This window comes from Simochromis diagramma, unplaced genomic scaffold (assembly GCF_900408965.1).
Source record: "Simochromis diagramma unplaced genomic scaffold, fSimDia1.1 OVJJ01000334.1, whole genome shotgun sequence".
NCBI classification, from domain to species: domain Eukaryota; kingdom Metazoa; phylum Chordata; class Actinopteri; order Cichliformes; family Cichlidae; genus Simochromis; species Simochromis diagramma.
Window position 1 is genome coordinate 5,198,029 of NW_024386764.1, and position 26,218 is coordinate 5,224,246.

Consider the following 26,218-nt stretch of genomic DNA (forward strand, 5'->3'; position numbering starts at 1 on the left):
TGGGCATTTTAGTAATTTAGGCAACTACTACTTTCTTTTTTTTGGTCTTTCGTGACTAAATTCACGTTGCTACTACACATACAGCTCATATAAGAGCCTTGGCGGTTTCAGAGGAGAACTGACATTTTTTGTGTCTCTGTCACGTGGGAAGTGCACTTGCTGTTGACAAAGGAGAAGCAAATATGAACAAAATTGAAAAGGGAAAGAAAGAAAACTGCCAAAATTGTCAGTCCACAAAGACTCAATATGTTTGACAGAGTACACTCACATTTTGGCACCACAGCTAATTTAGAAGATAAAATAATTCTCAAATCAAAAACAAATGTTGCAAAACACTCAGTTTGAAAAGTCTTTACCCCTTTGGAGCTTCTTTTTAACCACCTTGCCACCAAGGTAGAACATACCGCCGTTGTTTTGGTTCATTAAGGTTAACAATACGAAGGTCAAATACAGAAATATGAATCCACAACAAACGGCAAGAATTCAACAACACAACAGTTAAATCAGTTTGCTATGTGGTGTTAATCAGCTTTAAACTGTGATTAGGAAGTCATTATTAAGGAATAAGTGATGATACCGCTGACATCAGAGAAAAGGGGAAAAAACACAAAACTCCATTAGAAATTCAGTTTAGTATTCAGTGTAGCAATGGTCCACAAAGGCGTACAGTCATGATGTTTTTTTTTTTAACTGTGGCATAGATAGGAAAATCTCTTTGTTAGCGAAAAGAAAGTTAGACGGGAGACTGAATAAAGGGCTACATACTCGCTTGCAAGGTCTTCTGCGTAATGTCATTTGTGAAGGCTCCGATGCCTTTGTTAGAGATGGCTGCCAGGGAGAAGCGATACACTGTGTTGGGACGGAGACCTTCCACAACATATGATGTTGTGGGTCCAAATGTTTTCTTCATCTGTTGATTAAAAATATGCCTTTTGACAAGTCTGAATTTAAACGACGTGCAACGTCCGATAAGCGTTTATTGAATGTAAAAACCAGCAAACACTAAGATTCTTACCTGGCCTCCAAAAGTGCTTTCCGTATAACGAAGTTCATAACTTATAATTCCCTCTTTCTCATAGGCAGGTTCCCAGGTTAGTTGAATGCTGGTATCGGACACAGCACCAACCTGGAATTTAGATGGTTGACCTGGAACTGAAGAACACAGCAGAGGACTTTGTAGTGGGATAGGTTACTAGAAATTAGTTACAAGTTTCCTCCAAATACCAACGCAATAATATATTTAGGCTAATCAGAATTTACTTATTTTGCGGTGTCTAAAAGTGGATGTGCCCTAAAGCTCATCCTTCTTTCTCAAATTGGGTTTTTTTTTATTCAGACTATAATGATCAAACATATTGTAACATCATTTGGAGATGTGAAGTTTGCACAGCAGGAGAGAAAACAATGTCTCTTAGGCACCGAGCACTGCTCAAAGTTTCAGAAAAATATAGGATGCAACAGATTCATAAAAAACAACTGTTTATTTTCCATTTTCACAGCATTCGTCTAAAGCCTTCTGCTTTAGGGGCCATATCGTTTGAAGAATTTCTGTATGACTTACTTTAAAGTTACCTAACAATGTGCTTTCAACATTTTCTGAACACTGAACAGATGCTCATCATACATAGTTTCAACACCAGCAGCCGAGCTGACCCAGTTAGGAAAAATCAGTCGGTATAGAGTCCTTACCTCCTTGCAGTACTTTGACATGGATGGGTTCTGAAAAAGGTCCATCCCCTACAGAGGTGAATGCTAAAACTTTGATTGTGTAGGTCTCTTGAGGAACTAGGCTCTGGATAGTGGTGATGAGGCTGTCCTGGACATTATGGATCTGCCAGAGGCTCATGGGCTGGGAGTTATCCATGGTGTAATAAACACGGTAGCCCTTAATCTGCCCATTGGGCTCCTCTGGCTCTTCCCACTGAACCATCATGGTATTTTGGGGAAGAATCTGGGCCTTAATGTTTCTTGGTGGACTGGCCGGGGCTTGTTCACCAGTCCGAGTTTCTACCGGCTCACTAGGAGGACCCTGGCCAATTGTGTTGACAGCTGAGACACGGATTTCATACTCTGTGTTGGGATAAAGGCCGCCAATGCTGTAACGTGTAGTGGTGATGTCGTCCATAGTTTCATATTTGCTGTCTGGAGACTTGGCCCTATATTGGATCATATAGTATGTCACTGGATCTGGGTTTCCTGAGTCCCAGGTGATGGTCACACTGGTGGCAGTGGTCTCCGTAACTACGGGGGTACCTGGGGGCTTTGGGAGAGCTGTTATGGTAAAAAAACAAAAAACAAAACAGAAATTAAAGCAGTTAAAAAAAAGAAAAAAAAAACGTAACTTTGAATAAAAAACACACTTGAGGCTTGGGCATTTTTTCCAGAGACAGGAACATTTTGGCAATTCAGCAATTTTCTGTATGTTTAAAACTTAACTGAACATAATGTCGATAGGTAGTCTATGTTAACTAAACTTATGAAGTCTATCTAGGTCACTGGCACCGGTCTTCACAAGCACAGTTTTCTCTTACATTTGACAGTGATCTGTGCCATAGATTCAATAATCCCAAGGCTGCTCATGGCGACACAGGTGTAGTTGGCTGACTCACGAACGTTGCTCAGTTCAAGAACGTTTCTGCCCACTGGCATCTCATCCTCTGGCGTCAAATCCTCAGCGTTCAGCATCCATTTGACATAAGGCATGGGCGACCCCACTGCCACGCACGTTATGTTGACGCTACCACCGGGCATGATTTCCTGACTTGCTGGTGGAATGGAGAAGCGAGGAGGCACCCGCCGGACTGGGAGAAGGCATGAGGAAGGGGGAGAGGATGACAACAGAGGGCAAGGGCGTCAAAAAAGAGAGAGAGAGAAAGAGAGAGAGAGAGGTAACAAGAGAGGCCGATGAAAATGGACCTTTCTCCAGAAAATACTTAACACAAAAGGTTCAACATGGTAAATGTGAACTGAAACACAAAATAAAACTAGACTTTTTAAAGCATAAACAAAAAAATACAAATAATGAGAAGGAACTAAACTAACAGAATTGCTTCAACAACAATATAGATTAACAATTAAGCAACGATTCATAGCAACAAGGTTCCATTGACCAATATTTGACCCATCACAGCACAATTAAAGACACAAAAATCTATTACGAGTTTCTCATCTTTGGGACTGAACTTCTGACAAATATACAACTACAGCGTAAACTATCCCCGAAGTATGAGAGTGTGTAGTAAAGGCCATGTGATAATGTTATCACATAAGACCAACATGGCAACCTGGAACTTCCTGTCCTATCAGGCACTCATGCCAAACAAGAAGTTAGCCATTACAGGCCTCTCCCACAGCACAGGAAGTGTAGGGTTACTGACTATTGACCATCTCCATGAGGTCACTAAACACATTCTAGCATATGTTTGCCACTTGACACCTGCCTCTACTTCCTGGTTAGCTTAAAGATGAGAAACTTTAATCAGATTTTTGTGGTTTAGGGTAGATCCACTGGACAAAGCCTTATTAAGATCTGACACGGTTCCATTGATAGATGCAGCTATCAGTTTCACAGACAGCATGCATAAATAGATCGAGGTAAATTAAGGAGTAAATGATAACAAAATCAGATATAAAAATTGAGATAAAATGCATAGAGGAATATAACTGAAGGGTCGCTAGCATGCCCAGACAAAAGACGATTGGAGAGGAAAGTAGAAGTACAAGATAGAGGATTTGACATCCGAGGGAAGTATAGAAAGAAAGGCAACAGAGTAGCAAAGAGTGACAGAGGAAGAAAAATAGAGGGAAGGTTGGAGGAGGGTAAAAGGGGGGGAAGGGAATAACCCGCTTCAGTGCTGTGTAAACTTTGTTTCTCTTTAGCTAATGTGACAAAATGTGATGGTGGCACATTGTCACATCGCAGTCCCAGTTAACACAAAATAAGTATTGAGGAACAAGTTGTGTGCCTAGAAATACACAGAAAAAGAATTATAGTAATTGTAGCCAGAGAGTAGACTATCACAGAGTGTTGAAGAAAGGAAACAGAACTGGATCAACAGGGAGCAGAAATCCAGGGGATAAGACAGAGAAGAGGTAAAAGGAGAAACAGAGGTAACTGAATTAGGACAGAATGAAAGCTAAGAGAGAAAAACAGGGAGAACCTCAAAACTCATGGATAGGACTGGAGATCTGAGTGGAAGGAGGTTGATAATGAGCCTAAAGTGCACGGAAAGGTGTAAACGGTACTGTGTACTTACATGTGTATATATAGATATAGTATGTGTGCAGTTTCTTTGTTTGTTTTTTGCATTGGTATAGGAATGATTGTGCAGAGTATGCAAAAGTTGGAGAGTGAAAGAGCATGATTTAGCAAAAGACACCATGTTTATGAGAGGCATCCCAGCAAACACTTGATAGGAGATAGTAACATGCAAGAGGATGGCTAGCTTAATGCTAACACAAATTAGCACACAGTTGTTGTAAACTGATAAAATGTTGGGTTTTCCTTTCCTATCTTAATCTAGGGTGGGTGACAATAGCTGGAGCACTGCTCTAATTATAGCATGCACAATTCCTTTGTATTTATCTGAACAAAAACTTTGGTTTAATTTAAACAAAAAAAAGGCACAGACTGTTACAGGGTTCTGTAATTTCTATGTCTGAACTTTAACAATATCTACATCTAAGTCAAGATGTCTGTTGGGATGGAGAGGTTAAAGAGACAGAAGGAAAGTAAAAAAAAGGCATAGAAGGAAAAAAATTATGAACTAAATGGAAGAGATGACTTCAGAGATAGACAAGACGGAAAAGACAGGGACGAGAGACAAACACAAGGCAGAACCAAACAGACCCAAGCAGCAAGACAGTAGACAAGACAGACAGAGGGAGACGGGCAGACATACAGTGACGCAGAGTATGGGCACGCAGACAAATTATACAATACGCAAAGGGGAAGAGGAGGGGTTTGGGGTTCTTGGAGAAAGGGGGAAGGAGGAGGAGGATATAAGTGGGGATAGAATAAGTAAACTGTGATTCTGGAAAAAGAAAAAAAAAGAAAAATAATGACTGAAAGTGGGTTTAGAAGTCTCACACACTGGGGCTTAAAATCAAGACTCAACTTCACGTCCCCCTCTCCCCACCTTAAACTTTGCACAACAATGCAAATGTGACTTCGGAAGTCTTGGGATGGGTAGGTGTGATGTGTGTGGAGGTGGTACGCAGAGACTGAGGGGGAGATTTGGGAGGGGGGAGACTGAGAGTGGCGTCAAGGATAGGTAGCATTCCAAAAGCACACCGTGTCGATCCAAATGGGATTCATATGATCGTTGCATGAGACAGTTGAACTTTTCCAACAAAGTAAGGCACAAATATCACCTACACACACTCTATGGGGATTTTTACCTGGGAGCTTACATGATCGCTAACATGTAGCAGCTGTTACATATTCAGTCTTAGAAACCAATGCATCTTGCTCTCATGTAACAAACACTTTGGACAGTCCTTCCAGTTGCAGACTATGAACCTTCTGCATCCCGTGTTGTGTTTTCTGTCATCTGAGATATTCTGTGTACATCCTAACAATAGTTTATTGTGACCGGCCACAACTCTACAACCAAGACAAGACCTAACCTTGAGGGCAAAAATGTAATTACTGATTTTTGAGAAAAAGGAAAAAGAAAAAAAAAAGCTCTCTTGTGGAGCACAAAATTATCAACGGTAAAAATAGACCACAAAGGTCTGTTCTTAAAAATATCAAATCTCTGAATTTTTACAATTGAACAAAAAAGTCTTTTTTTAATTAGAAGCAACCGTGGCTCTATAAAAGCCTGTTCTACCCTGATCCAGTTGAGATACACTTTGTTTTTTAAATGACAGACTCAAAAAAGTCAGGGGGGTAGATTATTCGAAAAACATGTTGAATTGGATAAAAGGAAAAAAATATATATCTGCGTTTATTTTTCAAAAATGTCCTAACTGAACAACAAAGGTGAAAGGGCAGCCCATTCCTCACACGGACATGCATGGGTGTGGCTACGGCATGAGTGACATGTACAGGTGCGCCCCCATCCATTTGGGCAGACACCAGATAACCAATACAATTGAAAAAAATGTCACCCAAGCCCGTCCAAGCATGCCATCCATTCCCAAATATAGCATTGTTCCAGACACACACACACACGAAATCAAATTAAAGTAAACAAATGAAACTGAACAAATCCACAAAAAGAACTACGTCCGAACAGCATAGACAGTACCAGAGTGCAGCTGTGTTCAACAAATAGGTATGCATCAATACTATTAGATGTTTTTTTGTTTGTTTTGCTTGTTTTTTTATCTTGAATTTTGGTCTCCAATCCAAAATAATGGTGAAAACTCAATAGGGGAAACAAGGTTATCTGGGGGAAACTTCCAATCAAAGAGTATCTGAGGGAGCGCTTCTCTCCCTGGGGCTCAGGTCAGCCAATGGACCGGGAGCTGTAGTGGCTGAGTGAATGAGGTTTCCCCACATAAACATGTCTTTGTTTACCTTTGAGTACCTATAGTGTCAGGCATCTAACACCAGTCACCTGCCAAATGTTGGTAACTTTTGGCTGTGGCTGGTGTGTGACGTAATGTTCAATTCACGGAGCCAATAAGCAAAAACATCCTTGCTTAAAGGCTTCCTGGTACTGGGCAATCTACTGATAAATGATATGCAGGTGAGTCTACCTGTCAACAGCGTCACCGTGTGTAAGACAGGTAAGTGAATTTGGTCTATAGGTACTACAGGAGATCAAGAGCTGAAGATCCCTTCAGTTCTAACTCCAGATTGGCAGAAAAATGTTTAAATCTTAAGGAAAACACAACATTAATTCTACATCTAAATGTCAATGTCACATGCAAATGGGTCACTGATATTACTGACCGGACACAGGCCTGGTGCGATACGACTTAATGTTCTGAGTAATGCTATGATAAGCTTAGATAAGCTGTCTGCATGTGTGTGAAACCTTCTCCTACACTACCTCACAAATGTATTGAAACATAGGAAAAAAAGCAGAAAGAATCCCAATTGCATGGACAGGCTCCTCATTCACAGAGACCAGGAGCCCAGCCGGCCCATTTGGAATTAAGAGAAAACAAACCAAACGTAGTGTACTAACAACATGTAATCTTGTTTCAAGCCCCAATGTGGAGAGAAAGACAAGAAGCCTTACACTGGACGAGGTGAAAAGCAGTCGAGAGAGAATGCCAGAGTACTGCACTAACTCTAATAGTGGGCAGTGTTGTGGAGGGATTTGTGCCAAAAAACAGAGGTCAGAAGGTGGACATTATCGGCCATTTTGGTGAGGCAGGTTTTGCTGCCCCAAAATGAGGGGGGAAGCCAAAATAATGTGCAGCCTTTAGTGTCACCTTGAAGCTGAGATTACACCCTCTTGCTGCCTGAGGACACAGGTGCAGTATAGAGATCCTTTAGTCACACTTGCCTGGGAGAGGCCTTGGGCATTTACATATAAGCCACAGGGGTCGGTCTGTATTAACATACCTTGGCTGCGCCAGTGCTAAACAGTCACTATGGGTGGCTCATCAGAATGGAAATTATTACCTAAAGGAACCTGACAAGAATCGTGGCAGGGGTATCTAATAATAGCAAGCAGTAGATTGAGGGGATTTCAAAGCAAATCACTCTTTTTCTATTGTCCTACAAGTAGATGACAAGCAGCCAAATGATACTGCAAGTATGTCCCCTCACTGTAAAGATACCTACAATGATTGTTATTACTCTGATTTTGAAAGAAAGTATGTTTGTATATATAGCATAAGGAGGTTATACAACATTTGCTTTGTCTGAAAAATGAAGATTTCTGAAAACAACATGTTTTTTTTTTATAAGTGGGTATTATCTCGGGGGACTCCTTGAGACAAACATCTAATAGAGATGGCAGGATTTTTGCTTTGGCCAGTGAGAACGTAAGGTGTAATCTAGCTTTCTTTCCCAACAGTACACACAAATGCATAGCAGGACATGCAAGCACATTCAAAACCAAGCAGATACCACCGTAGGAGGGTAAACATGCACATGCGTACAGAACAGCGCAGTCTTTCTGCATCACTGTTATTTTTAGCACTTCAAGTAAGAGCTACAGACTTAATATAGACACAGCCAGGTTTATTCTGTTTCTTTTGCGTGGTTTTAGCATACTTTGTGAACACTTTCATAGACCATACTGCTACAGTCTCTTTGACAGCCAACTGGTAAAAAGAGGTAATGGAAGGGAAAACCTCCACTTTGTCCATAATAACTAGTAGATCTGAGATAATTGCCTATATTAGTCCTATGACTTTACTTAAGGACAAAGGATGGGTTTGTGCATTTCAGAGGAATGGAATAGGTGTTGTAGCTTGGGATTGAAACCTACGTCCACTAAATTCTAAATCTTTGAGGGGTTATTTTTGATATTTGGGCTTACTGTAGTTCATACTTCCATAAAATCTTGAGGAACAAAAGAGGCTAATTAAAATAATCTGGCTATTTGGTAGATAGACAGATAAAACACAACGTTTCTGGATAATTTGGTATATGGTGTTGCCTGAGAAAATCATATATACACTCGGGACTGACTGATACCAAAGCATGTAATCTGGTAATGAGTTTGCTGTTGCGGTAGTAGTCCTTTTTATGACTTTCAGATATGTTGGTTTAGTCCCTGGTGACTGATACACATGAAAACCACAAAAAGAGACTGGTACTAAGAATGTGCATCATCTCTTCTAGTTGAAAGAATGGTATTCCTGATCTGACTCTTTTAACTCCATGTAACACCTCTAACATAAAGCCATTGCTCCATTAAAAAACCCAGTAGATCTATCTTAAATATTCTCGAGACTAGCGGAGCTATGAAATGCACATGTTTATACGAGTTCCCAAAATCGCGTGACACGGAGTTCAGTAAAGATCTGATTATTGCACAAAGCCAATCAAATCTAGAGTTAAGCAGAAAACAACGTTTGCATTGATCTCCAATTCATTTAGCACTTTCTTCTTTTTGTGCCAGGACAATAACACGAATGAAAGATACAAATACGGCGCATTTTCTTGCGTTTTTTAGAAGCTTCATCAACCTGGATATCAATATTCCATGAGGAAAAGAGAGGGAGTGTGTGTGCGCGTGTGTGTACAAGGGAAGGAGGGCTTTTGAATAATAGATTATAATTTGATGGAGTGTCATGACTGCGAGGGAACACAAACAGCAGTCATTCAACAAAACCAATCACATTCTAGCTGCCGCCATTTGAAAATAAAAGTATCTCTGAGCACCCGCTAAGCAACAGCAAATTTGATGTCGAACTCATTATATTGTTATTGATCCACACGACACTGTAAATGGCATCCCTTAATGGCTGCCTAAAATCACCATGGAAGCCAATCAGGCCCAATCAGGTCTAATTTTTCCAGTAATGGATCGCTATAAACAAGATGACAGGAACACTGGCTGTATACACACTTATTATTTCATTCGACATTTGCATTTGCACTCCGAGACCCAAGAAGCAGAGCAGCGTCATTTTTGAAAAAAAAAATCTCACCGACAAATAAACCACAAAAAGAGACTGATGTTTTAACAGAAAAAAGGGTCACCAATAGATAAGGAACTAAAGGAAAACGCACAACACAACACTATAATCACAACACAAAAATAAAGGGAAAAACAAAAAAAGGTAAGCCAAAAAAGGGGTGTGTTAGGGAAAATACAACCAAAACCAAAGAAAGAGAACTGAAGAAAAAAAAGGAATGCAGAAACAAAAAGAGCACTGCGGCCAAACGGCTTTTGAAGAGGCATGCAAGCGCAGTTACATTCTCCCATCATGCAACAGGTCCTGTTATTTCCACACGCTGCATTTCCACTCAGCACATGCAAGAAAGCCTTTAGATGCAGAAGCAATACCAAAGGATGCAAAACGAGAAAAGGCCCCACAATGCAAACATAAAAGTAAATTAACAAGACCCGAGCTAATCGGGTTTGCTTTCATCATTTCTTCCTTTGAAAAGAAATCAAAATTTCTTTCATAATCATTTAGCAGTTTGGATCAGCTGATTAGTATCTCTTCAAATTAGTAATCAATTGAGCTCTGAAATAGGCAAATACAGCTAAAATTTTTTCTTTCCAACATGTTGAATTTATTATTTGTTAACGTGGGTTAAAAAAAGTAAAAAAGAAAAAACACACCAACCTTCTCGAAGCTCTGAGGGATGTAAAGGGGTTGATGCAGAACACAATGACATGAGGAGAAGAGAAAAATAGGGGAAACACAGAGAGAGTAAAAAAAGCCACCTCAAGGTGTTTAGCTGCAGCTACATTTCCCTTTTCTTTCATCTTTTTTCCCCTCCTTTTCCCTTTCCCCGCTATCAGTGAAACCCGTCTTGAAAGTACACTTGCCTGCCCCACCCCCGTAAATAAACTTGAACCAAAACAATCAGATTCACCCCAGTGGCCGCACTGTTGCCTGGTAAGAAAAAAAAAGGAAGTGAGGCGCCACTGGAGTCACATCAAGCGTTCCATTCTCATAATTCAGAATTTCATAAGCTTCTTATAGCCACGAGGAGAAGCTCCTGCTGCGGCCGTACTTGCTTTTATTAGAGAAGGAAACAAAATCAAGAGAAAACAAAAAAGGAGAAAAAAAAAACAAATGAGAGATTGAAAAGAAGAAAAAAAAAAAGACACAGTTTGGGATGAAATTAGCAGCTGCAGTTTAAGGCAGTCCCACTAAAAATGTCATTGGAAGCCAATCAGAAGCGCCGTTGTTGGGCCTTCAGTCGGGTTGCAGTCTTAATTTAGGATTTTTATATATGTATATATTTCCTGCTCTTAATTGGTCCCTACCGCAGCTGCTAATCTCAAGTGCATTTTGCTTTGTGAACAAAACATAGTCAACATCAAGTATCAAGAATCGATTGACAAAAGTTAACTGAAAACAGACAAAGGTCGACACCATCAAAGCATAACAAGTGTGTTACATAGCGTGAAAGTACTTAAGTATTTATGACCCTTGTGTACTCTTTTAAAGGCATGCTGATGGAGCCAGTGTTCATGGAGACTGCATGAATTGTTGGAAATGATATCACGGAATATATATATTTATGTATATATATGTTTTGACCAAAGGAGCTGCTGAACATCCCAGTGCTGTGTCAACAAAGTGTTCCCATAATTATTCATCAGTATTTAATGATGCCTGTAGAGTACTTGACTAGAATTTTCAATGACCCTTTTAACACCTACTATGCTACGTATTAGCAAGGTGGATAGCTACTTGACATTGCCCGCATCACAGAAGAGACAGCATGCGCCTCCAGGATAAACACTGGCAAGAACAGAAACTAATCTTGATGAACCCTTTTTTTTACCTTCAGCTCTTCACAGTGGAATTTTTCCCTTTCCTATGCTGCTACTTCACAGGGTATGATAATAGCAATAATAATGAAAAAGCAGCTCCCTGACCCATTTTATAATGTCAGAGTAGTGAATTATTTATTGGGAACAAAGTTATTTGGTACACAGCAGAGGGAACAAACTGAGTAGATACGGAGGCATTTTTATTTAATATGCACAGTATAAATAAACCATGTCGAAAATGCATCTGCTTCAATTTATTAAAGCTCCCTCAACAGGGATCCATTGTCATTTAGCATTAGTGGTGGAGAGTATGCTTTTGTCTTCATTGTCTGTTTCCTGTGAAACTCTATGTTCCCTGTGACTGATCGTTTTTTATATCTTCGCTTTGCTCGAACATTCCAGCCAAAATTACTACTGACTGTAAAAGCCTTTATAGATAATACACCAAAGAAGAAACATGGGAATACTATGGATTTATGCTCCAGAACAGCATGACAAAGAAATAGAGGATGTATACTATTTATAATCTTTTTTTTCTTTTTAAACAGAGCAGCCTACTCAGTTCTCCTCCTCCAAATCTAGAGAAGGCTGAGGGGTTGAGGTTTTGATTGGCGGGCGATAATACCTCGCCACTCAATCAAGAGTGAGACTTACCGTTGTGCTCCTTTACCTGTAAAAAACTAATCAAAAAGACGTCCTTCCGGACTCTTTTTGGGTTCCAACTTTGACAGCGCGGGAAACATTTGATCGGGCACACAGTTACAGGTAAAAGGTGTCTTACAACCGATAAAGTAAAGACATACGGCTCGTTGTGCTACACATTTCCTTCCGAGTGAGTAGGGGAGGGCATTAAAAGAAAAAATGGAGCATAACATCATAACAGAGAAGAACATTAGTTGGTCAATTATAGTTTTACATCTGGAAGTTTCAGTGCATATGAAATTACATTTACGGGCAGGCAATACTATCAGTGCTAAAATATTGACACTACTTGGGTAATACTATTTTGCAAAATACATTTGGTGCAAATACAACTAGGCTAGAATGGAAGCAGTTATCATTTGTTAAGCTCAACAGTAATGCCATTTATGGCTGAGCTGCACTGTCAAGTTATTTTAGTTAGAATGGGTAGATGTTTTATTTCTTTATTATTCTTCCTGTTTTGTTTTGTTTTCTTGGCCTGATTCTTTGACCGGGTTGCTCCCTACCTCGCACATAAAGGTTAGCAGGGGACGAGTAGCGCACGCCTTCCACGTTAGACGCCACACACTCGTACTTCCCCTGGTCCGTCTCCTCGCTGTTCTCGATCTGCAAGGCACCTGGAAAACGACGACATTGAACAAAGACGAGACGGGGAGGGAAAGAGGCAGGGAAAAAAAAGAAGGAAAAAGACAGAGAGACAGGAAGCAGAGAGGAAATGATTAGTCAATCTGTCTGTGACAGTGCATGAAGAAGTCAGACAATCTTCTTAATGGTGGGTATCTTGAATTTCTCAGGACCACTTTGTCAAGATCTGCTTCTCTCCGCAATGCTTATGCAGATTGGCATGACAAACTGGCTTCCACTCCAGACTCAGCCATCCACAGATTAAAAAGAAGGGGGGAAATAAATGAATAAAAATGTGGACTGAATCAGTCACACTGGATTTGTAGCTACAGTAGGCTGGTTTATGCAACTCGTGTAAGATGTGAGATCGCTTACAAAGAAAGTGCAACAAAGTAATGATGTAAGGATGATGAAAGGTAATGGAGAAAGGGTGTTGAGATGGTCTTGTAAACCCCATGAGATTAGTAAATCACCCTTTGCATAACGCTCACCAGAGGAGAGTGTGTGTGTGTTAGTGTGTGTGTGTGTGTGTGTGTGTGCGCTGGTGCAGGGGGAGAGTTTATGAGAAAATGTCCACACATCCACAGCGTTCCAGCCCATCTGCTATCATGTGATAACTACTCATCAAAATTGTGACAAATGCTCAAACAACCTTGCAAACGAATACATACAATAAAGCATTATTATTATTAATATTCAGGTTTTAATATTGCTATTCAGTTATTTGAATTCCTAAGCATTTTAATCGCTTATACATTTATTCTATTTTGTGTGCCACTCTCTTTGACCCCCATTCTTTTCTCGCTTATTGTCATTATTATGTGTTCGAAAACAGACGCCTTTGAGCTACTTTCAGACATTATTTCTCACCGGCAGTGCTTCTTCTATACTATGCGCAAATACAGTAAACCGAAATGCCTGGCGACACTGAAGAAAAAGGTGCAAGGGACAAAAGAGCGAGGTGAAACAACAGGCGTCAGATCATTCCTCATTAGAGCGCTGTTGACGGCACTTCCTGATGATATCATTAGGGCTTCTGGCTGGCTCAGCAGACAGATTGCAGCCGAGGCCTCTCTGACAAACACAGCACCATTGCTCGTTAACGTTTAGCCAGGAAGCATCAATATGCCAGCAGCTTCCCTGGATGCTTTGTAATATACCATAACCTACTCCATCACATCAGCAAAGTAGATTGAACACAGTGTTGAACAAGGCTACTATTCTGGAACGTTGGCCTAATAAGGTGCTTCAGCTGTGCCACAAATGAGATCATTGATCCTGCTTAATTATAAAGATAACTCACTTTCCCTCATGACTATTTTATACCTTTGGGTCAGTTTTTGCTTTTCAAAACAATAATAAAGACACAAAGCCACAGCAATCTATGGCACTCTATTTTTTGTTTTTTCTTTTTAGCATCTCTTCATTTCAATCTAAAAACTCAGATCATTCTCATCCCTCACGGGGAAACTGTTCCTGGCACACAGCTCGTGAACCAAATGAAAAAAATCTACCTGCAGAGTGCAGGTGGCACAGTCTTCGCCGTGGGTTTATGCAAGCATCTGATTTGGATTTGTTTGATGTGCACTTGGAACAGCAAATGCCAGCGCGGTGGCAGGTGGGTTGGAATGTGCTCAGAAGCTGAGTGCCTCGGCACAAGGGAGACCACAAAGTAAGGACTGTGTGAAGTTCAACTCCAGGTGGACGCTTCCAGAAAGCTCTGCCAGCGGCTTGTCACCCTCACTCACTGCGCTGAATTATAAAATCGCTGGAAGCCCCTCGTTGTTAACTGTTACCACACGGTTGAATAACAAGTGATGTTCTATGTCACGTGCCGTCGGCAGCTACTGATCATTTTCCTCTAGTAAAAAATAAATATCAATCGATCACGTGTAATTTGACAGTACAAAATATGACCACCGATTTCTCAATGATGCACTGAGAGCCAACTATTAACAACATTTGGTGTTGTTCGCAAATTTCTGGCAAAGAGGGGAGTGCAAAGAGAGAAAAAATACACTTTGAGAGAAGACGGGGAGTTTCATTTGCTCCGAGACACCATGCTAGGTAGGATTATCTATTGTTTCCAAGCCCCTACTGGCTTCATTACACATTCGAGCTATTATTTCAATATGAAGCTCTGAAGAACACACAAAAGAGTCTTTCTAGTTGCAGAACATGGGAGAAAAAGTTCGGGAGGAGAGAAAGGCAAGCACAAGATGCTTGGAAGCAGAGAAGCAAATGAAGGAAAGGAAGCGAAAGAAAACAAATGTACAGGGACAATGTCAGAGAAGGGGGAATATACACTATTTATTAGCTTCTGTCTTAAAGTTGTCATAACTTGCTCTATGACAGCTGGGATAGCCTCCAGGCCTCCCATGATTCTGAGAAAATGGATTTCTTAAAAATTCTAGGAAGAAAACACTAAAACCCCCGTTTGACTCTGTGACTTTGCCTTTTGAAAATCGGGACTAAATACAGTTTTTCGTGTTCGTTTTGCGATACATTTTCCTTGAGCTATGGCTTGCTCTTTTGTAAATGATTTAGTTCATTTAAATTATCTCACCACATAAAGAGGAAGCAAAAAATAATAATATTACTTTTTTGCAATGACCAGTGACAAGGCAGGCAGTCTAAGGCCTGATAATATTAAGGTATAAAGACAACAAATGTTTTTGATGACCTATCTGGAGCTGCAGCATGCATGTGTGCACAAAAGAAACCAAGACCCACGTGTCCTTTTGTTCCTATCACTTCTCTTTTTGTGTGTTTTTGTTTTTTTAAATGGCTGCGCTCTGTGTTTTGCATAATGCGCTCTGTCTGCTCTGCCAGCCTGTTGTGCGAGTGGCCAGTGGCACAAGAAATGAAATAAATGCTGAAAATTATCTTTCGCAAACATAACACAAAGAAAAACACGCACCGGGTCTGTTCAAACACTTGGTGTTTACTGATAAAGACAGCAATTTATAGTGTTGCTCACATGCTTATTAAATTTATCCTATATGGGGTCTTAATGCCACGGCTTCCTTGTCTCCAGCTATTAATCCTTATCACAAATAAAAACTGCTGTAACTACACAGATCACAGGGTTTTTTTCAGAAAAGAAAATACTCGTGTTAGTGCTAATCTGCTCCTAATCATGTCTGGATGAACAAAAACCATGGGTACTTTTACTTTATATATTATCTGCAAACAAAAACCGTACTTTACTCCAGTTACAAAATCAGTTTTTGCAGGTTTATCACTGCTGCGGTTCCAGTTACTACAGAAAAAAATATTGTTTTTAATGTTTTGTCCTGTCCTGAATACAGATTAACCATTTGAGTGATGCCACTTTTCATAGCAATAGATAAATAAATAGATATTGTAAGTGTACAACTTTAACTCCAGCCCAGCATAATACAGAACTACTGTGTGGTTACCACTTTATTTCTTTGCTCTCTAATTTAAGGACATTTAAAAAGGACACTTGACTTTTCAAGGACACTATGTGAGCTGTAGTGGGAATGGATCAGAGCTCCGGCTGTCCGCTCAACAGCTACAATAATCATTAGTAAACTGCCTCTGCTGAGTTATAATTCATGTTTTACTAGGTCAGAGCAGTAAAAGATACCCTTCTGTCTGTTACTCAGTGATTAATGCATGGCACACTATTAAGGTCAGCATTAAGGAGAAAAAAGTGGCTAAGTCTCCTAATGACATCAGTTATCCAGGTTGATCGATCTTCTAAGTCTGAGTGACCACAAAGACCCACAACCTCCAACCTCCCCTGCTGCTCACTCTGACTGTCTTGCAGCAAGTTTACTGCCTTCATTCATTTGATAAAGAAGGCTGTAATGGAGCATTCGTCCCAGCTGTGACGGCTGCCCTGGTTAAAAGTGCCACATGCTGCAGGCTGACCTGAAGAAGAGGACTGAGGTGCCAAGGTGCGATAACAAAGAAGACTGCCTAGACGAGGTTCAACAAACACATGTTTTTGATTCAGGGACAAACACTCTTGCTGAGAAACTGTTAAAAGCAGATATATTTTGCTGTCCTATTCAGTATATGCCAATTTTGATAATTTTAGAACGATAACTTACAAGCAGACTAGATTTGTCTAGAAGTCAAGGTTAGAGAGCTATCTTATTCACAGACAGGGACCATTCAGATGTTTCACAGACTTCATTGTCCTTTTTTGTAGCTAACAAGCACAGAACATACCAAATGGCAAGGTCTGATGGTAAAAAATATGAAGACTGGGTGAAAATAAAATAAAAAAAAAAATCAAACTGAGATGTGGAAAAGAAGAGAAAAATGAGTGGAACAAAATTCTCCTTATGAGAGGTGAAGTGAAAAAAAAAAGAGACAAAAAACCCCATAAAAATAAAAGAAGGGTGGGAGGAAGAGTTAAAAAGACAGACAGGCATAGAAAAACAAAAAGACAGATGAGGGGATGAGGGGATAAAAGGAGGGCGAGGAGGAGCCAGCATGGTTGATTAATTTCAGAAAGTGCCTAAAGCTGTGGTCTGCCCACCCCAGTCGCTGCTTTGTAGCAGCTTTGCCATGTGTGCCCCCCCCCCCCAAGTCCCATTTGTGTAATTCAATTAGTGTGCTCCAGCAGGATTTGATAGATTTGTTTAGGCGGTGAACAAAACGGCTGGCCAGCTCTCACTAACACCCCAAATTAGCACCTTACTGTATGAACGGACACACAAACACAATAACCTCACTAGTACATGCATTAAACTCATCTGCATGCACAGAAGAGTGCAGATTGCAATCCCAATAAAACTTTAATGCCTCAGTTTCTACTGACAGCTTTTTCAAATGTTGTATGCTTACCATATAAAAGTGCAAACACATAAAGACATGTGTTTAATAACTGAGAAAGGTATTCAGGCCACACCTGAAAAAAAAATTCTAAGGGTAGCCAGTGCTACCCCTCAAGATGCACCTATGGTTTAAATGTGAAAAACCTAGGTGCTTTTCAGAAATGCTGTCCTCTGACCTGACCCTGAGTTCAAAATCTTTTGAGATTTTTAGTAGCTGTACCTCTTGTTATCACATTCACAACCTTGGGTGTCCACACTATTTGCCTGCCCACCCGTCTGCCCGCTCGGCAGGGTGACGATAATTCCCCATCAACCTTTTGCAGCTGAGGTGTATAAAGCAAAAAAAACCCCAAACCAAAGCAAACCAAAATTTTGTTTTTCATTTTCACAAACTGTTGGTTAATTTAAGTTTTGTGACAGCTGTTTCAGAAAGCAGAACTGCACAATTAACAAAGAACTGCTGAGTTATGGGACATCAATTCTGTTTGCAGCTATAAATGACAACACGCTGGAAGTTACAGACTTCAGCTGTGTACCCGCAGCTTTAATAACTGCATAAATGAAGACAGCCAGTAGCGCTACATGGCAGCCAAGTCTGGACTTGCCATTTTCTCACTGTCTCTCCCCTCTGTCTGTGTCCTGGCTGTCACTCCGCAATGCTCTGCCACCACCCCAAGGTCATTATGCTGTGATCGCACCAGCATGAGGCTCCACGTGTGATGCCACTTTTGTCAGAGCCCATCTGGTGGCTTGTAACGCTCCCATGAAATTAGTAATGAAGCAGGTAGGGAGTAGAGCTACCTATACAGCGATCGCTTACCTCAAGGCCGGCACCTGCACGGCTTTGTATGGAACTAAAATTAATTGAAGTTGTAAATTATGGGAATCAACTCTATCACAGAGAAACGACTCGGCAGTGAGACAACAATGCTTTCCCTAAAGATCTGTACACAGAACACCTGCATGTTCATAGGTCCATATGAACATGTCATTCTCAAACGCCTCAGTCTTCCATTATAATTTTAGTCCACCTCCAACTCCTACCCAATTTGTTTTGTAATTACATATGCGGCATACACTCCTGACAGCAGGTCAGTATTGGCAATGGGTGAAAAATCGTCTTTTTCAAGCTGCTTAAGTCATTATGCAAATGCAGAGTTCACAAGTTACATTTATCACAATATGATTTATGAGGCCTTCTTAATTAACCGAGAAGATGCAGGGAGGGCTTGGTTTGGCTGTGTTGGACTGCCGACTCTTGTGATGTGCTTTAATATGTGTGACAACATGGTACCGTTTAAAATATTTCCATGCACTGGTTGTGTGAAACGATTGAGGATGGAGGACCTCTGGACCTACTGTGGGGTTTTCCCCTTATTTATCATAACATCTAAATCCATCCATACATCCATCCATGCTCTTCCACTTATCTTCATCAGGGAACTCAGGGGAATAAATAAATATATAAATCAAAAACACAAGCTGAATTCATCCCCTTGCTTACATGGACAACCATGGGAAACTGAGATATTCACTCACCTGCTCAGCCTGTGGAACAAAAGCGTTTAACAACAACCCCGCTGAATCAACCGAGACTGAATGTTTCAGTTATAAAGTGGGATAGATAATTACAAAGGAAAGTTAAAATGTCCGGGGGAAAAAATGAGGGGAGAAGAAGAATTATTTGAACAAAGCCTTTGTGTAATTCACAGGAGTCACACCGCTTCACACCTGTGTCCTTCCATTCTTACCTTGATATCCTTCCATTCGTCTATTCATTCTCTGAAGTTATAAAAGCAGTTCTTTTGTATGTTAAAAGGATGCCCATGCTGGCATTTTCTCAGCAGCCTTCCTAAATTTGCAGTTATAGGTTTATATCCCGTAGAGTAACATGAGGGAATTAAAGCAACTTTTGTAACTTTTGTTGCCCCTGATATCTTATCTTTTTCAGGGAGGTGCATTCAAATATAAGATGAGGTTAGCGTCCTTGCGGTTTATGCACAAATGAGGAGGATATCAAAGTAGGGCTGGAGGAAAAAACTGTTTTTAACAACCATTCTGCCATGAACCTGTTGATGACCTAAAACTTTATTGTCAGAGGTAAAAAAAACAAAAGGAAAACCAGCACAACTCCTAGCAGAGCTCACAGGCCTCACCATTCATCTGTTTGCTCTTTTAATCTAAAGTTTCCTGATTTTTAATAATAACAGGAAGATACAAACACAGAACACACTGACACACACACACAGGTGGAAGAATAGTACATCAGTGTTGACATTAAACATGGGAGTATCAAACATACATGACGAATGTGACACAGAACACGAACACAAATGGGGTCTTAATGAAAGCGGGAAGAGAAAACTGTTGTAATGTTTTTTTAAAACCAGGAAAGCCCTGATTATTTCCCATATTTATTCACTTTGGCGGAATTAGAAGTGGTTATATTTGATTATGTGTCAGTTAAAGTCTTTTATTTTTCTCCTGTTTTTATCGTGATGGTTAAGCATCTTACCTCGAATCGGGGTACCCACTGGAGGAGACACAAAAATGAAGACACAACATCAGTGAAGTTCAAGGTTAATATTAGTAATAGTTAGAGGAGGTTTTTGGGTTAGATGGGTCACTCAAACTTGGCGATTAAACCATTGGGTAATCTTGTACATATAAGGGGGCTAAAAGAAAAAGAAAACAATCTAACTGCCGGTATCACAAAACAATGGGGAGTTTTATCGCGCTAACCTACTGCTGTCTTTTTGGCCTTCGGTCGTGGCTGTAACTTAGGGTGATGAGGCAAGCACGAGAGGTTTGGTTTCTTTGGTTGACAAGTTATGCTCCTGCGGCGTTTTTCCAGCCAGCTGAACTTGAACAAGGTGTCCGTAAAAACTGCAACTATTCAGTACTGAGCATCCACATTAGCGTTGAACCTTAACATGTTAAAAGCGGAGGAAGAATCTCCACTGAGCAAGAATTTCAGGTTGTGCCTTCAGGCAACCGAAAGTTAAATCACACAGGCTGAAGTTCTTATTTATCCTACAAGTCATAAACCTGTTTAACTGTGACAGATAGGCTCTTTACCTCAAGTTTCATCCCATATCCCCAGTCATTCAATCTCCCTGCTTTTTCCAATTGTTTCATTTCACTGCGAGTTGTATGTTTCTCTATCTTTGTTTATTGTGAGGCTGTATTGTGTTACGTGGCTGACTGCAAGCCAAATGTCCCATTAGGGACAATAAAATATTGAGCTTATCCAGTCACTGGCCGGTGGGCTTTTTAAGTGTAGTTTGAAATGTTGCATTGTAAAATGCTTCCCTTACAGGCACAGCTTTGGGTGTGGGAAGGGGAGCCAGCTTAACTTAAACCCCTTCAAATTCAAATTAAACTGTCCTTCCACTCTTGACTGTTTTTTATAATTCCTTTTTGTTTTCTTGCTTTAGCGGCTCTATTAATTTTCTCTCTTTCACCCAGTTTTAGAGTTTGTTTGCTTTTGTGTGTGTGTGTGTGTATCCGCAGTATTGCTTCTCTCTTAGTCTGCATTTTTAAAATCAAAGGATGACTCATGGCAACAATGTGCCCTTGGTTATTCCTACTTGGCATAGACTGCCTGCACCCACAGGGCTAAGGATCAAGGGTTCTCACTATCCACTGAGCCTAACATTTGAGGTTTGGCCCATGTATAGGCATGCAGTCATGCATACTGCCCAGAGAAAATACAGAGGATCTGTTCAAGTAAGTTTTGATGATATTTTCCAGAGTGTGACATTTTTCCTTGGCAGTGTTACGGACACTTGTTCTGCTTTTGGACTGTTATATGTTGACATCATGAGGGTCTGTTTAACTACACCTTGTTTTTCCCACCACTGTTACTGACAGGTCTAATGAGTAGTGGAAGAAGCTTGATTATAAAGTGATGGTTGTGGGGCTGCACAATGACTAAGGCATATAAAACAGAATCAGGCATATTTATAGCTTTATTAAGCTGATAGTGAAACTGCAACTGTATCTGTTGATTTTGAAATGCACACATAGATTTATAAATCTGTTGGATTTTTTAAAAATATAATCTCAGCCCTGCATTTTCCATACTTTTTACAGTGCAACGAGGGGTGTGAAAATGTTCAGCACCTTCCGGTCAGATTATTACATTTTTGTGCCATCTTTCGTGATACCAGCAATTAGGATTCAGTCACTGAGTTTGAAGTTCTGCCTGGTTTACAATGCTCCTTTTTGCTCTATTGGACTGTGTTATATATTTCTACATCAAAAAGTTTACATTTATGTTTTTAACATAAGCATTTGTTGACATTTACTGTACTGGAGTTTAATTTATTGCTACATTTATTCACATTGTGATTAAAGTGGAAAATCAGGGTATCTCTTATGTTCTAGATTTGCCTAGTCTGTAAAGACTCAACGTTTTGTAGCCACAAACAGTGTTACTGTGCCACGGTGATCACTTAAGAGTCATTGAAAAACCAGGCAAAATCAAAGTGACACTTTATTCATTTCTGCAATAACTCTGGAGACCATATAAACATAGGTGATCACAAGACAAAGGACAATGGGGCTGGGAAGGTTACGTTGTTATAAAGTTAGAGTTTGATTAGAGGCTGCAGGAAGCTGGTTTATCTTGCTTTAGCTCAGATGGATTTTAGTCGGGAGTTAAGAGGTTACTAGTTGAAGGTTAGAGGTTAAGGTCAAAGTTAGGTTAAGGTTAGAGTAAGGTTAAGGTTAATAAAGCAGGTTTAAAAAGGGGAGGATCTTATGAAGGCCAGTGTGACAAAAAACTGAGAAGGAGATGAAAACAATAAGTTAAATGAGGAGGATGGTGGATAAAGGAGAAACAAATACACACAGAGTGAAAACAAATGCGATTCTTTGGTTTGTAGTGGTTTGCAATTTCTAATTTGTGAATATAAAAAGGCATGAGAATGAAAATCTAAAACTTTGTTGAGGAAGGCCAGGCAGGCTGGGTCCACAAGGCCAGCCAATATTCAATTACAACGGCAAATCCACCTGTATTACGGGCATGCAACCTAATGGCCATAAGCTTCCCATCTAAGCTTTGGTCAGCCAGGGGTTGATCAGATTAGGGTGACAATGACCTAAATATATCTCAACATGCCGCTGTCTTCCTCATATTATCAAATGTGGCATTATTTTTTTTCCACAGAACACCCCAGCTGTTTTGTTAAACAATCCTCTGAATATTTTTTTTAAAAATTATTAAAGTCTGTAACCAGATGGCCAGATTGTCTCTGGCCAGAGATGTTACACATCTGTGTGGGGGGGCAAATAGGGTTGCGTGATTGGCAGAGTGTCAGAGTCTGGCCACCCTCAAGAGGGCGTCTGGCTGACCTTCTCGTCACCACAGACACTAGCCTCGGATCCTGGTGGTGTCACAGCAGGCCGGAGGGAAAACCTAGCTGTTGTTACGACCCCTGCAGAGGTTCGAGCCACTCTCTTCACAGCAGCTTTGATGACACTGGATTTGAGTGTTTACCTGTTACATGCAACTCTAACTAAGCTCAATATATGCTTAAAAGTGCCATCTAATGTCACGGTCCTGATTTTGAGCCTTTATTATAGAAAGGACATAAATCTTTAGAACACTTTTGCCCATCCTCTTACTGTCATTGTGCCCCGCAGTTAATCTGTTCTGGCTGACAAGGCTAGGGAGGGCCTGAGGTCTGGAGACATAGGAAGATAAGAAGAAATGTCAAGCTCCCTACACACCTCTGTAGGAGGTCCTCTGGAAACCCTGATGCAAATATCGCTTCTGACAGCAAAGCAGGGACTGGAACATAAGGAACCAGTCTGTCAGCTAATCAGCTATGTTGGAAACAACGGTAATACATCCAAGTGGCGATGCTATTTCCGTCTTTCCGTATCTTTTCCTTTTTTTGGGAGCGCAAACACTTTAAATCAACATTCACATTTCATGATTTAAAGATGAAGGCCAAATAGAAGGAAATATAGATTCTTTGCAGAAGCTGGAAGCTGGGAAAGTTTTTGAAATGATGGACTTTGGCTCACTTTCCATGGTCTCCTTTCTCCTGCTTCTCTCCCCTTCCTTTTCCCCTTTAACCACCGTTTATGGCAGAGGGCCCACCAGAGTTACCCCCCCAAGGCTTGAGAGTGTGCCTGATGCAAACAGAGAGGCCCCAGAAACTGTCAACAGTGATCAGCACATCAGAAGAAGTTGGAGGGGAGGCTGAGGCTGTCACATGTTTTCTGTTTTGGGGATTTCTTAAGTGCATTTATAAATGCAAAAAAGAAAAAGTTATTAGGGACCAAAGATGGCTACTAGAAGAGCTAAGGGGATGAGAAGATGGCAGCCTAGGGGGCTCAAGCCATAAATCACCATAAATCCTGTGTGACTGCTGAGCTTTCCAGCAGAAGAGCTATAGAATAAAAGCAAGCCCCCAAAGCTAACATAACCTTATAAGAGCTATGGTACTGAAAAAAGGGAAAGTAATTTCCTTGTCTCCCCTCCTTTTTGCACGTATAGTTTGAAATTTCTGTAAAACACATCCAGCTTGAAGTGACTGGGTATATCTTTTGCAAATATTTCATAAGTCAGGAGGCTATCAGTTGGCCTCTAGTCTGGGCAATAAAGTCTGAGCAAGACATTTGTTAAGTAGTGAAGCAGAGGGCCAATCTGGCAAGAGAAGAAGAATGCTCTCCTGACAAAATATTTGGCCAAGACCAGAGGGTTTACGCAGCACGAGTTAGGGTTGAAATACACATTCCAGAAGTCCTGCACTGATGTTTAAGAATTCAAGCCCCTGACAGTACTCGCTGCACCTTCAAGGAATGCTTTTGAAGCAATGCTTTATTGTAAGCACAGAGGTTCAAGTAAAACAGGTTAAATAAATCAGTAAGCAATGTGCATTGCTGGAGAAACGTGCCTGCTATATGTCCCTTTAAGAAGCTCAGAAATGCTTCAGGCTGCAAAGAAATGACTGCGTTGGATTCCAGTTATTTACTTAGGGCCTCTTGTCTTGCTGTAAATGGGATAAATCTTAAAGGTAACTTCATATACCGTTACTTCTGAGGTAATCTTGGAATCCCATGGATACATGTACTAAAATAATGTGGACAGGGTCCAAATTGGACTGTTTATACGACCTACCATGCATGTTACCTTTATCATGAAGTATGACGCTACCTCAAAAGACTTGCTGCTTAAAACTAAGAAAATATGCTGCTAGGTGAATCATGATGCTTCCTCAACACATTCTGTGTCTTTCTACTATAAATCCTGTTGTAGTATTGAGGTGAAAGAATATATAGTTGAAACCAAGAGGAGTGGGGTAAAGAAAAATGAAGGCTATACAGAAAGAAAAAATAGGGAACATGTGGAATTGGAGGGAAAGGGTGGAGGAGGAGCAGCGAAATCATGCATTCTGGACAGTAGTATAAATATGCCATGTGCTTCAAGGACAGTGGGCTGGTTTGCTGAGCTTTGCAAGACACTTACCAAAGGTTTCTGAAAATAGCAAAGAAAGAACAGATAAATAGGAAAAGAAAAAAAACATAGTTTATTTAAGATAAGGTTCAATGTGACTTTCCAAGGGCTAAAGTTTGGTTTGGTGTTTTGTCCCACCACAGCATTGTTAGCAGTTTTTATTACAGTGAGATGTAATCACAGTGCATTTTATTTATAATTTATGAACACATTTAGAGGATTTTTTTTATTATGAAAAAGTTATTTTATTTTTAGTTGTAAAATATCACAATTAGTGCAATTTTCCAGTTTTTAATTGGCTTGTGATTTTTTTTTTCCGGTTGGGGCTTTTTAATTGTGTTAAAGGTCAAAATGATATAAAACGTGTTGAAGACTCTGCGATGTGGACAGACGCACATCTGAGTTTCAGACACAAATATGGACAAAACATTCAGAAAAACAGTGACGAGTAAACAGCTCTGTTTCAGTTAAACAGGACAAACAAAGACAATTGAAAAATCATGAAACAAATAAAGACAGATGGTACAGAGATTAGACAATAGACACCAAGCTGAATTTCTCTGTGGATTATCCAGAGAGGCACAAAACTCAAAAAGCCATGTTAACAAGGTTACCAGGTAATTGAATTTTTTTTTGAGAGAAGCTGGCCCTCGACATGAGTATAATACAGTATGACTAAAGAAAATACTGATGGAGAGAAAAAAAAACCCTACCCTTGCCGGATGCTCGTGAGAAACAAACAACAATAATTCAAAATGTGATCGTAACTGTGCAATAAAACCTTTCAGTGCACATTTCTATTTGTTACTGCTTAATTTGAATATCTGGAATGTAAAAAAAAATTAGCAACTCATGGCATGAAATTTAACTTACATATTTATGTCATAAAAAGAATTTCATGACATAAATACATCATCATAAAAATTTGGCTTTCATGCAGCAGGAGGGGCAGTGCTTGTACCAATACTTGGTACTAAATATAGCCCATGTTTCACATGATTTATATCCACAAGAGTCTAGTGAGTGACCAATAAGAAAAAATAAAAAAAAAAACCTGCAAGAATGTAATGAAATTACAAGACAAGGCATGGACTCAATTTGAAATTTAAAAAATTCTAAAATTCAATCTGCTTCAAAATTGAAGACACTAATAATTTAAAGAGGAACCAATAAAAAATACAGAACTGTGAACTTGCTCTGTAAGGTACAGCATGAATAGCTAGTTGACCAGT

General features: G+C 40.1%; 1 protein-coding gene across 15 annotated transcripts in view; it reads right to left on the reverse strand.

Annotated features, from left to right (window-relative positions):
• The window catches only part of ptprsa (protein tyrosine phosphatase receptor type Sa), a 223,089-nt gene that overhangs the window by 67,203 nt on the left and 129,668 nt on the right, over positions 1–26,218 (reverse strand). For 7 of the 15 annotated variants that reach the window (XM_040032837.1, XM_040032809.1, XM_040032853.1 and 4 more), the window contains 8 exons: positions 24,999–25,007; positions 20,031–20,048; positions 12,584–12,694; positions 10,213–10,224; positions 2,532–2,801; positions 1,690–2,271; positions 1,016–1,152; positions 766–910 (listed from right to left, as the gene is read on the reverse strand). In XM_040032837.1, coding sequence (XP_039888771.1) covers positions 766–910; positions 1,016–1,152; positions 1,690–2,271; positions 2,532–2,801; positions 10,213–10,224; positions 12,584–12,694; positions 20,031–20,048; positions 24,999–25,007 — 1,284 coding nt within the window. The remainder of the gene's footprint in view (positions 1–765; positions 911–1,015; positions 1,153–1,689; positions 2,272–2,531; positions 2,802–10,212; positions 10,225–12,583; positions 12,695–20,030; positions 20,049–24,998; positions 25,008–26,218) is intronic. The other 8 variants (XM_040032858.1, XM_040032884.1, XM_040032928.1 and 5 more) reach the window with 3 other exon arrangements.